At 33.5% G+C, this 13,185-nt stretch overlaps 1 protein-coding gene across 1 annotated transcript; it reads left to right on the forward strand.

The window, feature by feature from the left end:
- Positions 1-10,446: 10,446 nt before the first annotated feature.
- EAF02_000001 (uncharacterized protein) lies at positions 10,447-12,842 on the forward strand (the record flags this gene model as incomplete). The annotated part of the gene is made up of 7 exons (XM_038896049.1): positions 10,447-10,593; positions 10,658-10,711; positions 10,767-11,376; positions 11,430-11,629; positions 11,686-12,310; positions 12,365-12,508; positions 12,565-12,842. 7 exons carry the CDS (start codon positions 10,447-10,449, stop codon positions 12,840-12,842), a joined length of 2,058 nt encoding a protein of 685 aa, XP_038762908.1.
- Between the last annotated feature and the right edge of the window lie 343 nt (positions 12,843-13,185).

Genomic DNA, 13,185 nt, shown 5'->3' on the forward strand with positions numbered 1-13,185 from the left:
GAAAGAAATTGAGTTTTATAATCGAATTTAATTATTAGAGATAGATCATAAAATTTTCAGATATTCTTTTAAAATAAATAGGGAACTTTTTTAGAATTATAAATATTATAATAAAATAAAAAGTATTTTATTTTAATCAAATAATTAATTATCATTATGATAATATCGAAATCAATATTTTCCAATAGATATATAATAGAATCTATCAAAATATTTTACTAAACATTTATAAAATTGGGAATGAATAGAGGATATCTTTTTAGTCTTTCTACTTCAGAGTAATACAATAATAACTATAATAATTACAAACCCATTATATAATATAATCATAATAATTAGATTAATAATAATCTCGAAATAATAATTCAAAGATTTAGATATAATATAAAGAGTTAATAATAAGAAACTTATAATATAAATAAAACAAATAAGTTTTCAAGAATTATAATCAGAAATATATAATTTCCTTTAATAATATAATAAATTATTATCATTGAAATATTTAATAAAAATTATTTTCAAATATCTTGAAGATTTTTTATAAGAATTTCAGATAGATTTAAGAATAAAATTAATTAGATAGTTTTTTTTCAGAGTAAAGATAATGAATTAATAAATAAATTTCAAAAGATTACTCAATTCTTTCAAGATATTATAAAATCAAGTTTAGATATAATAATGGAAAATTCAATGTAAATATAATGAAATCAAAAGAGTTAATAAAATGAAAATTCTTTCAATTTCGAATAATAATAGTAAATTATACTTTCTCAATAATCTTAATTTTATTTGGAATATTGATAATAAAGAATAGATTTTAATTCAAGTTTTCTTTTAACACAATTCGATCTTAATATAAAAAGTATTTATTCTTTTTTTTTATAAAGATTCTTTGATTTTCTAATTAAAATATTAAACTTTATATCTAGCTTTCAAAATAATAAATAATTCGGAAATTAATCTAATAGAAATTTGAATTAATAAACTCGATAGTAATTCAATAGCTTTATTGTTATAAAATATTCCAAATTTTAATAATTTATAATTACTTGAATTAAAAATAACATATCTTCTAATTTGAAATATTATTTTTCGAAATAGTAAATAATGGTCAATAACTCTTTATTATAAATCTTATAATTATATTTAATAATTGAATATTTCTTTAAAAGAATACTATAAATCTTAAAGTTTCCGTTTTACTGTATTGAAAAAGAATTTTAATGGAAATACAATCTAATATATTAATTTTCAAGATTATCTTCTTTTTTCAATTAAAGAAGATTAGAATAAATTTTTTTATAAATACTTTCTTTAATTAATCAAAAATATCCTCACAAATAATATTTTATAGAAATAGAATATTTTTTTTGATTAGATTTATTATTGAACTAATTATCTTTAAGAAATTCTTGATAAAATATTAATTAAAGTTTATGAATTACTAACATTTATATTTTTAAAATACAGTTTATAACTGGAAGCTGATTGGTTTAGAAGTCTATAACGTTTAAATAGGAATATTATAATGTAATATTAAATTGATATCAATAAAAAAAAGTAAATGAATTTATAAAATAAAAATAAATATTATATTAGAATTTTTTGAAAAAAAAAGTTTTTTAATAATGTAGTTTATATTCATAAGTTATAATTAATAAAAGAAATAATTGATTAGAAAATTAATCAAAGAAATTAAAGATTTAAAGATTTTGAAGAATTGAATAAATGTTTTTGATTAGTTTGAAGATCTAGGATTTGTAATAAAAGAAATAAGAAATTAGAAAGAGGAGAGGGATTAGATTTATTAGATTTATTAGATTTATTAGATTTATTAGATTTATTAGATTTATTAGATTTATTAGATTTATTAGATTTATTAGATTTATTAGATTTATTAGATTTATTAGATTTATTAGATTTATTAGATTTAGACATGAGGATACCTTCAGTGCCTCTATATAAGCTAGAAGCAAGAGGCTAGTGAAATCTATTTATTATTATTATTATTATTATTATTAGAAAAAGAATTTGAAGTCCACGAATTCGTAGGGTTTTAAAATTATCATAATAATTAATAGAAAAGGAAATTCTACGAATCCGGGGTCTAAAAAATTCTTTTTCCCGACGGCTAGTTATATTATTTTTAATCATTAAGTTTTCGAGAATCGAATTTCGAGATTATACTATTAGCCTTAAAGTCGAAGTCATGCGACTGATTATGTAAGCATATCGCTTTTCTCAATTGAAAGGATTCATTAGATTATCCAAAATATCGATTTTTATCTTAATAATAAACTAATAATATCTAAAATAAGAAACTTTAACATAGATTAATAAGTAATCAAGGGCTATAATTCTATGTATAATTAATTAAGTTTGTTTTGATTATTAAAAAAATCGAGTATATTAGAATTACCATATGTCGGAATTAATGCTATTAATCATCTTGAGTGATTAATTATAAGAATGATTAATCGACAAGTAGTTTAGATTATATTAATTATTAAAAAGTTATTAAAGTTTAAATATAAATTTATAATATATTACTATAAGGATTCTCTTAACATTATATATATATGATAATTAATTCTAATTATACTTTCATTTTGAATATCATATATTACAGACTACTCTCTTAATCGTCGATTATGATATGCTCGATGCTTTACTATTATATTATTAAAATACTTCTTATATTTCTAATACTATTATTACCGAGGGGCCTGCGAGCCCCGGACCCTTGCTTTTTGAGAAAAGTATTATATAATATATTTATAATTATAAAATCTAAAAAAGAAATTTTATTAAAAACTTATAGATAAAGTCGGTTTACCTTATTATATTACTCTTTTTATAATTTTATTCAAATTTCAATTTTATTCGAATTTCGATTTTATTCGAATTTCGATTTTATTCGAATTTCAATTTTATTCGAATTTCAATTTCGTTTATATTTCAATTTTCAAATTTAAAATAGATCATTTCACTTCAGATCATTAATTATATCACTGAACTACAAAAGCTATAATATCAAATAATTTTATTAATATTAGACCTATTACATTGAATATAATCTTTTTAAATTGATTATATCAGTCCCAGCTATATTTAATATTACTTAATTTTAACTCTTTATAAAAACTCTAGTTTTGAAATTGGTATTATAAAAATTATATTATTTGAAAGTCTTAGCTTTTTATATATAATTACTACTTTTTTTTCAATTCATATCAACTTAAAGAACACACGAAAAAACCAAGGAAAGATTTTCTTGGAAAAACCCATTAATCTTTATTGTATTTGAAGCAGAATATCACTCTCTACTCCCTCCCAAAGTCCCAAATTGATATCTATTTGGGTTGGAGAGTTATTATTATCAACATCAAGGAAGGAAATTTAGCTTATTTATATCGAAACTATTAATATCAATACTGTTAATATTAGACTTATTATATTGAATATAATTAATAAAAGAAATTAAACTATAAATTCTTATAAAGATTCAGACTTTTCAATATTCAGAAACTTTACAAAGGAATCTTAATTATAAGGAAAAAGATTTTTGAATATAAAAAGATAAAAGATAAAAACTCTTCAAAAAACCCCGCTTTTTTTCAGAAAATATTTTACAAAAGATATATCAATATATACAACAATTATTATCCTATCAATATACCTATAACTACTCTATACAAACAAAAGAAAAGCCAAACCTTCCATTTCATAATAATATACCAATTCGGGTATAGCACTTCATATTAGTATACAATATTACTACGAAAATACCGATTTCAATACTATCTTGTATAGCAGATAATATATTACCAACTATAATTAAAGAAATAGTAATCCTTCAATATAAAGTATATATCACTAAAAGCAACAATATCCAATATCATTATACCTATTATTTCAATCTTATTCAACTACTCTAGCCCTACAATATAATACTAATCCTTTATATTATTAAGATAGAGCTTATCGTTTCTATATAGATAAAATAATTCAATAATACAAAAAGAAATAGGAGATAATAGATTTAAAAGAAAATTATATACCATCAATATATATTGAAAAAAGGTGAATATAAAGCTTATAAGTAATAAATTAAGAAGATTATAATAAAGTAATAACTCTTTAAAAAAAATTCGAAGAATTAAAGAATAAAAACAACCCTTCAAAAGGGATATAATATTATAACTATTGTTTTTATTATAAAATAATATAATAATATATCTTTTTGAATATATATATATATAATAAAGTTCTATACTAGTATCGAATCACATGATCAAAACACGTGATCGTCGCTTATAAGCTTCCGAAAACAACCATACGAAAACGATCATATTTAGCTTCCGAAAACGATCATTATTAGTTTTCGAAACGATTATTAATAAAGAATATGAAAAGGAGCTTTATTTCGAAGGAATGGCTGGATTAGGAAGAGATCTACAAGAGATTAACGAAAGCGGAAAACTAGATTGGATTGGAAAAAGTATAAAATAAGAGCTTTTTCCCTCTTAATATAGAATAAGAAATTTAATACCAATATACAGATTTATAAATATCACGTGTATTTATTGCTTTTTAGTTGTTAAACTGAGCCAGCTTCCCATAATAGACTAATACTAGTCTATTCCCTCTTATATTCTATTTATACTAAATACTCATATACTAGCTCATGACCTACGATAATAACTAATCACAGTTTTTATAATATTTTGAAAAGAATCGAATAAAAAAAAAGGATCATTATAACAAAATAGAAAAACACAGGGTTTTTATAAATATATCAAAAGGATTTATAAACAAAAAGTTTTTAAATAAAACAGATATATAATATAAGCGATTTGAAAAACTTGAAAAGAATTATTTAAGAGATTGCCCAGAGATCTTAATAGGGAAGTTTGGAGGGGAATAGGTTTTTATTCTTTTTTCTATCTACTTTATTTAATTAGAACCATATTCAGGCACATCGCATGGTCTTAGTATTGCTAAATAGACCGAATCGATTATGAATTTACTACTACTACTATCAACTTAAATAAACTAATTTAAATGATTTTGTTAAAAAAGCCTAGAATTTTAGATTATAAAATTTATACTATACAAACTTCAAATCTTTATAAAAACTCTAGTTCTGAAACTAGCATTATAAAAGTTATATCATATAAAAACTCTTAATCTGTTCTATATAATTACTACTTTCTTTTTTCTTAATTTATATTAACTTAAATAAACTAATTTAAATAATTTTATTAAAAAAGTTTGAAGTGTTATAATCATAATATTAAGAAAGTCAAACTAATTAGATTGCTTGAATTGAATCTTATTAAGCGAGAGTTTCTCATTTTTCATGTATATATAGCTTCGATTTAGGCCCGCTCCTTAGTACGTCTAGAATACCCCTTGGGAGGTCAGATATTAGACGTTAATCACTATAAATAAATAAATAAATAGCTTCGATCCTTACGGACAGCAAGATTATTAAGGAGGTAAACCTCCAATTAGTAATTATCTAAAATCATTTGAAAATAAAAATTACAATTTAAATATACTTTCTCAAGAAGCACGTGTTCTAATGATTTTTAGGCCACTAATAAGTTATATTCATCTTATTTCAAGTAAATCTTCACGTAAAGAAATTTAGTAAAGCTTTTATATGAAGATTACTTCAATTAATCATAGTTCCTTTCGTAATATTTAAACGATCTCACTTCTATTTTTGTTTCGATTTCAATTGTAAATAGGGACAACAGCTGCCTGCAAGAGATGAAGCTCCGATTAAGATATATAAATATATATATTAGTTTCTATCATGGGTCTAAGATATACCCAAGAAATATGACAATCTAGCTGGTAGTCACAGTAGAAATGTTCAAGAAACGAGTGGAAGGCACAGCGAAGAAATAAAACTCAAAGCATATGATCGTTCGTTCGCTCGGCCTTGGTTTACCTTTTCGCTGTTATTGCACATCGGTCATGGTTCTTACAGAGGGTATTTTGTTGTTGGTAGGGCGAGATAAGTGAACGAGACTCAAACGAATGTCGTGGGATTATTGAGACCAAGTAGATCCACAGATTTAACGTTCGTTCTTTCACGCACTGTACGAGGCGTCGAAGATAATGATTATATAACAAAAGCTCTTCTCTCCGTTGAAAGTAGATCTCAATGAGCTGGTAACTTCCACAGTCTTCCAGATTCCTCAATTTCTTTCCAAGAGTCTCAAGAATCTCGGGCGGGGCTCTACGTGAAAACTTGTCAGTCGTTGATCGACTTTGGCCTGTAGGCGCCGTCATGAGTTGAGACACTTACGACTATGATTTGGACATATTTGAACTTCAAGTCACCTGGTCCAGTCTTTACTATCTCGTATCGCGCTGCCCGCTCTTGCATCGCTCCTTGGAAAAACGTTTGACCCCGGATATGTGCAGTAATGAGAACTCTGGTTACTGTTCAATTGTTGTGTAGAAACTAGGTTTCCGACAATCTTAATCTTCATGGTGGGTATCCGTCATCTATCGAAGTCGAGAGCTTGTCAATGATCACCTACCGTACTATTCGGGCTGACCGGAAACGGAGAACCTGCAGATCTGAGTAGAATTGTTCCTCGATGTTATACGATCAATCCAATACACGGGAATAGGCATAGGAGCTGAGAAGTCAGATGTTCTGACATCATTGATGCGACCCACATTGCAGCAACTTTTCATCTGTTGGCAATTTTGGTGGTTTCTCGCATGATGCTCTTTCGGAAGAATATGTCGGTATTATACGAGTATAAGTGAACTCTGAGAAAGACCATTAAGCTCAGTGCCCGGTCAAGTACTTATATCAGCGCTTGGCATATCCTACAACAATGTGCAAGCTCGATAATTGGATCGACCACCATCAAGTCCGAGACCAGTGTCACAATACGCAATTGAAATTCCTTTTGCTGAATTTAACTCTGCTCGATATGTATGATCCTTCGACTGTTGTAGCGTATAAACTCTCGGCTTATTAACACTGCAAGAATGGCCTCTCTAGGTGAATAGTAGCTCAGGAACTGTATTCCTTCGCACTTTCGATGTGAAGATTACCGACTCCTCATAGATGTCATGACTCCTCTAGCTAGAAGAAGCACGGTAGATGATGATGATGCTGGTTGCTTATTCTTGGGCTGTCAACGCCGAAGAGAATAGAGGGCTGTCATCAATGGGAAAGATACTGTTGCGCATTGCTGGTGTATGTTTTTGAAATTTTCGTGCTGCATAGAGAAAGAGGAATGTTGTCAACAAAGATGATGCCATCGCCTATGCATGGGGGTTGTCTTTGCCGAAAAATAATGATCTGCTATCCTAGGCCTTTCACGACACCAAATTTGTTCTGTAGAATGCACCATTTGAAATTATACCAATTGCGATGTATTTAATGTATACTTCCATAAACTACACAATTCATTAAACTCACGAACTCATCATTAGTATTTTCTCGCGACAAAATAATTTAATCATATTCCGACTATAGCCGTGTGATGTAGACTAGAGATGCAGCACATCATCCGCATACGATTGATACTGATTCCATTGTATCTCTCACGAATTCTCGAGAATGACCCATATTGATAGTAGTGACGTTTCATCATTCCCTCAAATACCCGACTTCAGATTCACAAGGAGACTCGTCTGAACAACAAGCCATCTGTTATCAATTGTCAAGGTTGCATGAGGATGTGCGAGAGAGAACTATAGCACGCGAAAAAGTAAGCTACCCAGAATTCGTATATTCAACTAAATCCATTGTGGCCCCATAAAACTTAAAGATATAATTTATTATTTCGCCCCTCGAATTGCCGAAGTAAGCCTGGCAAAAGTTTTTAGATCATAAGTAACGAAAAGTATCTCCCAACGTAGAGGCATGAATCCTTTATGCCTCCAGCATGCAAGCATCGAGATAGTGTAGGCTTTGAGTCTCTTTCTACGTTAGAGGCTTTGAGGGGAGACCTGCTCTATGAGCCGCTGCAACTTCTGATTTCAAGGGTTGCACAATGACAGGATTTTTGAGCAAGTATCAAAATAAGGAACGAAGAATTGTGACTGTGGTGTCACTGCTTGTAGTGAAGTTTCTAGAAATCCATGAGAAAAGTGCAAATGGAGGGTTCCCTGGGTTTTGAGTTGCGAGAAATCTTGACAAGAGATCTCGACTTTAACCGCACTCGCGCCTAGTTCTTCTCTAGTCTCTCTTCTTTGAATTCGAACTGGAAAACTTTGCGATTGTGGACACCGGTTTTGGGCGGAGTTTGGATAGGAGAGGATTGACACGAAGGAAACCAAAGACAATAAGCTCGATAATACTTTTTCTGAACCAACAACTGGTGTATTGTTCATGTTGATTGACAGTTTAGAGCATATACGTCAATGTATTATTTGGAAGGCAGCCCTTTGCATAGAAGTCCACGATCAGCCACGGGACTCTTGTAAGAAGAGAAAAAAAATGAAATTGTGTAAGGTTTATGAGAAACATACCTAAGCCACTGGAGAGTGACTTGTCAGCTTTAGTAACTTTTGCAATTAGGTCATCAATATTGCCTTGCATCCTACTGAGGCCAGCAACGAGAAAAATGTATATCCAATGAATCAATACTTGAGAAGATTTTCACTGCTTTATAGGATATTTCATCTACTATCGATGGAAGTGATTCTCCCTTGAATCTATGAGGGGGATTTCTGGTAAGAGGAGTACCCCGGAGAGAATCGTCAGCGGTGGGTTTCGTGTCGCTGATATGTATGCATATCCAGCAATGACATCGGTACTGCTTATAGCCATTTCGGAGATTGAATAGGGGAGATAATTCAAAAGTCGTAAATTTAGAATCTTACACATCTGAACAATAAGTGAACAACTGAGATAATTAAGAAGTGTCTGCCACGTGTACTCCTTCATGGTGTTTGAATATCTGTCTAAGTAGCTAAATGGCACCGCTTACGGAACTCGATGAGTGTTTCCAGACCAGCAGCATCTCTCAACCACCTCTAGATGATGGTTGCTCAGATTCCTGGTATCAACCTTGTGATATTCAGTTCCTCGCGAAGAGCGATCCTTGATGCAACAGCAGAACTACGTCTAACATGCTTCGGTCCGTGAGAGACATTATAAAAATCGTGCCTACACAGAAAGATAGCCGGAATCATTAAATTTTCGAGATAAAGTGTGTACCCATTCCAATACAATTCTAACTTTGAACTGCAATTCTATGAACTTTATTTCCGTTGTCCGTAGAATTTTGGTTTAGCTGCCAGTACATGGGCTGTCTCTATAAAACAATGCAGTGGATCGGATTATTGAACTCGCGGGAAGATTCAGATCTGCTCTCGTCGCCGAAGAGGCAAGATTCTGTCTGTGTCCTCAAGTGACCACGATATCCAGACGGCCCATAATCCCGCAGTCCCACGTTATAGTTGACAACGGAGGTTCTACAGGACAGGTGTCCCTTGAACCAGCTTCAGTGATCTCTGAGTGCAAATTGAAATTTGTTGTTCAAGATAGAAAAAAGTACTCTGCTTGGTGAAGCAAACGGTCAATTTCCCAGAACATGACATTTCGCGATCTTGAGAGTTGGTAAGTGCTATATATTCATGAAAGCAGATCCCAGCTTGTCCTTTCGATAGCATCAAGCGCAGCCAAGAGTCCTCTTTGACGTTTATCTTGGCGGGGTTATGCTCTTCTTAGTTCTGAAGAGTAGCAAGGGCGGAAGGGCAGCTAGTAGGTAGTCGAGGTAGTTAAGCAACGAGGCAATCTATTATTGCTAGCAATTCGAAGTGAGGTACCGGTAGTCAATACACTAATAGGCGTACTAATTGCCAAAGATGCACTCGATGAGGTAATAAGGATTATCGACTGCTCGAGTGATGAGCATGTATAATGTATATACATATATATACACATATATATGTAGTCATATAAAAACATTTACCTACTCGAATCACCTCGATAAAACAATTAGAATTCTCGAACAATAGACAGAGCTCGAGTTCCTCGACCTTTACATACCTCCCTGGGTATCTCGATCAGAAAAGCGTCAAATTGCTATGATATCAACGAGTATGGGGGATATATTTATATAAACCATAAGTTTGTTTATTAAAAGTGAATTAATCCAATGAATATCGGTCTCCCTAATCTCGATTGATTAACTGTATCATTATTATTTATTATTATCGTGGTTGCACGGAATCCAGTCGCATTTGGTCCCGGTCACTCATAACAGCAACCACATGGGTATGGGTATTTCGTAGATTCCCGAGTATTGCCTTTACATACCTAAGGAACTTTAAATCCCTCCAACAACAGAATTAACAACAGACTTACTACCATTACAAGTGAAAATACCGCATGGTACCCAGATATAACAGCCACACATAGCCATTTGATTGCGACTCGCATCTTTCATCTGCAAAATGTCGTTTGGAGGGGACATCGGACTCGATACCACATCGTCGTCCAATGTTGCTGGCAATGGCGGCAACCAGGGCGAGACAACCGGAAGACCTGCCACCCCTCAAGACGCAACCGCAAAAGCAGTCCACGATGTTACAAGTTCGGAGGTGAGTGAATTGTCTAAGGTTCTTCCCTTTGCTAAAGGAGAGCTAAACGTGTCCATGGCGTCAGATTGGAATATCAACCTTGTTAACACGACTGAAACAAAGTATTGCTTCCGCAAAGGTATTTCCCCAACTTTCAATGCCTGCGTGGATATAAAGCTGACTCTGCGGAACAGGAATTCGCACTTTTTCTCAAGAAAAGGTCCATTATGGAAGAGGAACATTCGAACGGGTTAAAAAAGCTGTGTAAGGCAACTGGAGATAATATTCGCAGACCAGAGCATCGACACGGATCGTTTCTACAGTCATACGAAGAGGTGCTGATTATACACGAGCGAATGGCCGAGAATGGGGCTCAATTTGGCGTGTCTCTACATCAGATGCATGATGATCTTATTGAAATGGCTTCGAATATAGAGAAGGGCAGAAAGCATTGGAAGAATACTGGGTTGGCAGCAGAACAACGTGCTGCCGACACCGAAGCTGCCATGAAGAAGTCGAAGGCGAAGTACGACTCTCTGGCAGATGAGTACGACAGAGCCCGCACTGGAGACAGGCAATCGGGAAAGATATTTGGCCTCAAAGGCCCCAAATCGGCAGCGCAACATGAAGAAGACCTTCTCCGTAAAGTCCAGGCTGCCGATGCAGATTATGCGTCCAAGGTACAGGCTGCGCAAAGCCAACGAACTGAGCTCTGGTCGAAATCAAGACCTGAGGCTGTGAAAGCTCTAGAAGATCTCATTCAGGAATGCGACTCTGCATTGACATTGCAGATGCAGAAATTTGGTGAGTCATGAGGGCTCAGCTATACTACACATGACACTAATTATATTGAACAGCATCCTTTAACGAAAAGCTACTTTTAAGCAATGGCCTGAACATAAGCCCTATCAAAGCAAAAGAGCAAGGGACATCAAATCGTAGTCTCCGTGAAGTTGTTCATGCAATTGATAATGTTAAGGACCTGAGCAACTACATCAGTAGCTTCGCTGGTAACATGCAATCCCGGATAACGGAAATAAAATATGAGCGCAATCCGGTTAGCTATGAAGATTCCTAATTTCATTGATTTAGGTCCAGCTAATTTTAATACAGGTTTTGCAACCCGCGCCGAATGTCGCTCAGCGACAATCAGATCCCAACGCTCTTCAAGCTCGACAAGGGCCCGTAATACCACCACAGCCATCTCACCAGGTTCATATGAGCCAACCTTTCAATCAAAGCAGTCCCCCAACTCACCAGCGCGAAAGAAGCTTTAGTCATGGCCCATCCCTTTCGCAACACATTGTTGCACCTATTATATCGCCCACTAACCCAGTATCTACCTCTCCCGACTTCAATACCTGGTCACCTCGTGTAGATGGACCCCCCCAGATATCAACCTTGCCATTCCAGCCACAACCTCAAAATGAGACAGCAATACAACAGACACCGCAAAATCCTACAACGCATGCACCAGTGTCCCATGGCCCATCCTCGGCACCATTATTCGGACCAGGATCGGCTCCAACTCCAGGCAACAACACTCACCTAGCACCATTGAAACCAGTGTTTGGTCTTAGCCTCGAGGAGCTCTTTGAGAGAGATGGCTCTGCTGTTCCAATGATTGTCTACCAGTGTATCCAAGCAGTTGACCTCTTTGGACTCGAGGTTGAAGGAATATACCGGTTATCTGGTACCGCGTCTCATATAATGAATATCAAGGCAATGTTCGATAACGGCAAGTTGGGCAATTCGATTGGTTGTTTGAGACAGTCTTGCTAATAATTCGCAGATGCATCTAAGGTGGACTTCCGTAACCCGGAAAGCTTCTTTCACGATGTCAATAGTGTGGCTGGTCTTCTAAAGCAGTTTTTTCGCGAACTTCCAGACCCTTTATTGACTATCGATCAATACCCTGCATTTATCGAGGCTGCAAGTAAGTTTTCTTTTAAATCTACTCACTTGACTGTTCCTTTACTAACATAAGCACAGAGCATGATGATGAAATAGTCCGTCGCGACTCTCTACATGCCATCATCAATGGCCTTCCTGATCCTAATTACGCTACCCTTCGAGCCTTAACTTTACATTTAAATAGAGTACAGGAGAGTTCGGCATCTAACAGGATGACTGCAAGCAACTTGGCCATAGTCTTTGGCCCTACACTCATGGGTGCTAATTCAGGACCGAACATGCAAGACGCTGGGTGGCAGGTTCGTGTCGTTGACACTATTTTGAAAAACACTTATCAGATATTTGACGACGACTGAGGCGAAGAAGACCATGCATGGTTGATTGATTTAGGGAGTCTTTAACGAGATACCATAGCCTCTCATATTATGAACCTACCTTTGGAACAGAAACAAGGCTAGGGAACCCTTAGCATCAAGTCTCTATGTGCTGACAAGACGTTCTACAAAGTACATGCCACTGTATTTCAAATGCTATTATTGTAAGGCACGGGCCCATTAACGAGTATTTACGGTCTATCAAGCGAGTTTACGTCAGGGGGTGGTCTACATCACGATCATTTTCGTAGGGTCATGTGCTCAGCTCTGATGCCAATATCGGTACAATGGTTGAATCAAAGGGGTATCAAGGTTTCTATGCTCG

Source organism: Botrytis sinoallii (assembly GCF_014898435.1).
Source record: "Botrytis sinoallii strain Bc 23 chromosome Unknown BSIN_001, whole genome shotgun sequence".
Lineage (NCBI taxonomy): Eukaryota > Fungi > Ascomycota > Leotiomycetes > Helotiales > Sclerotiniaceae > Botrytis > Botrytis sinoallii.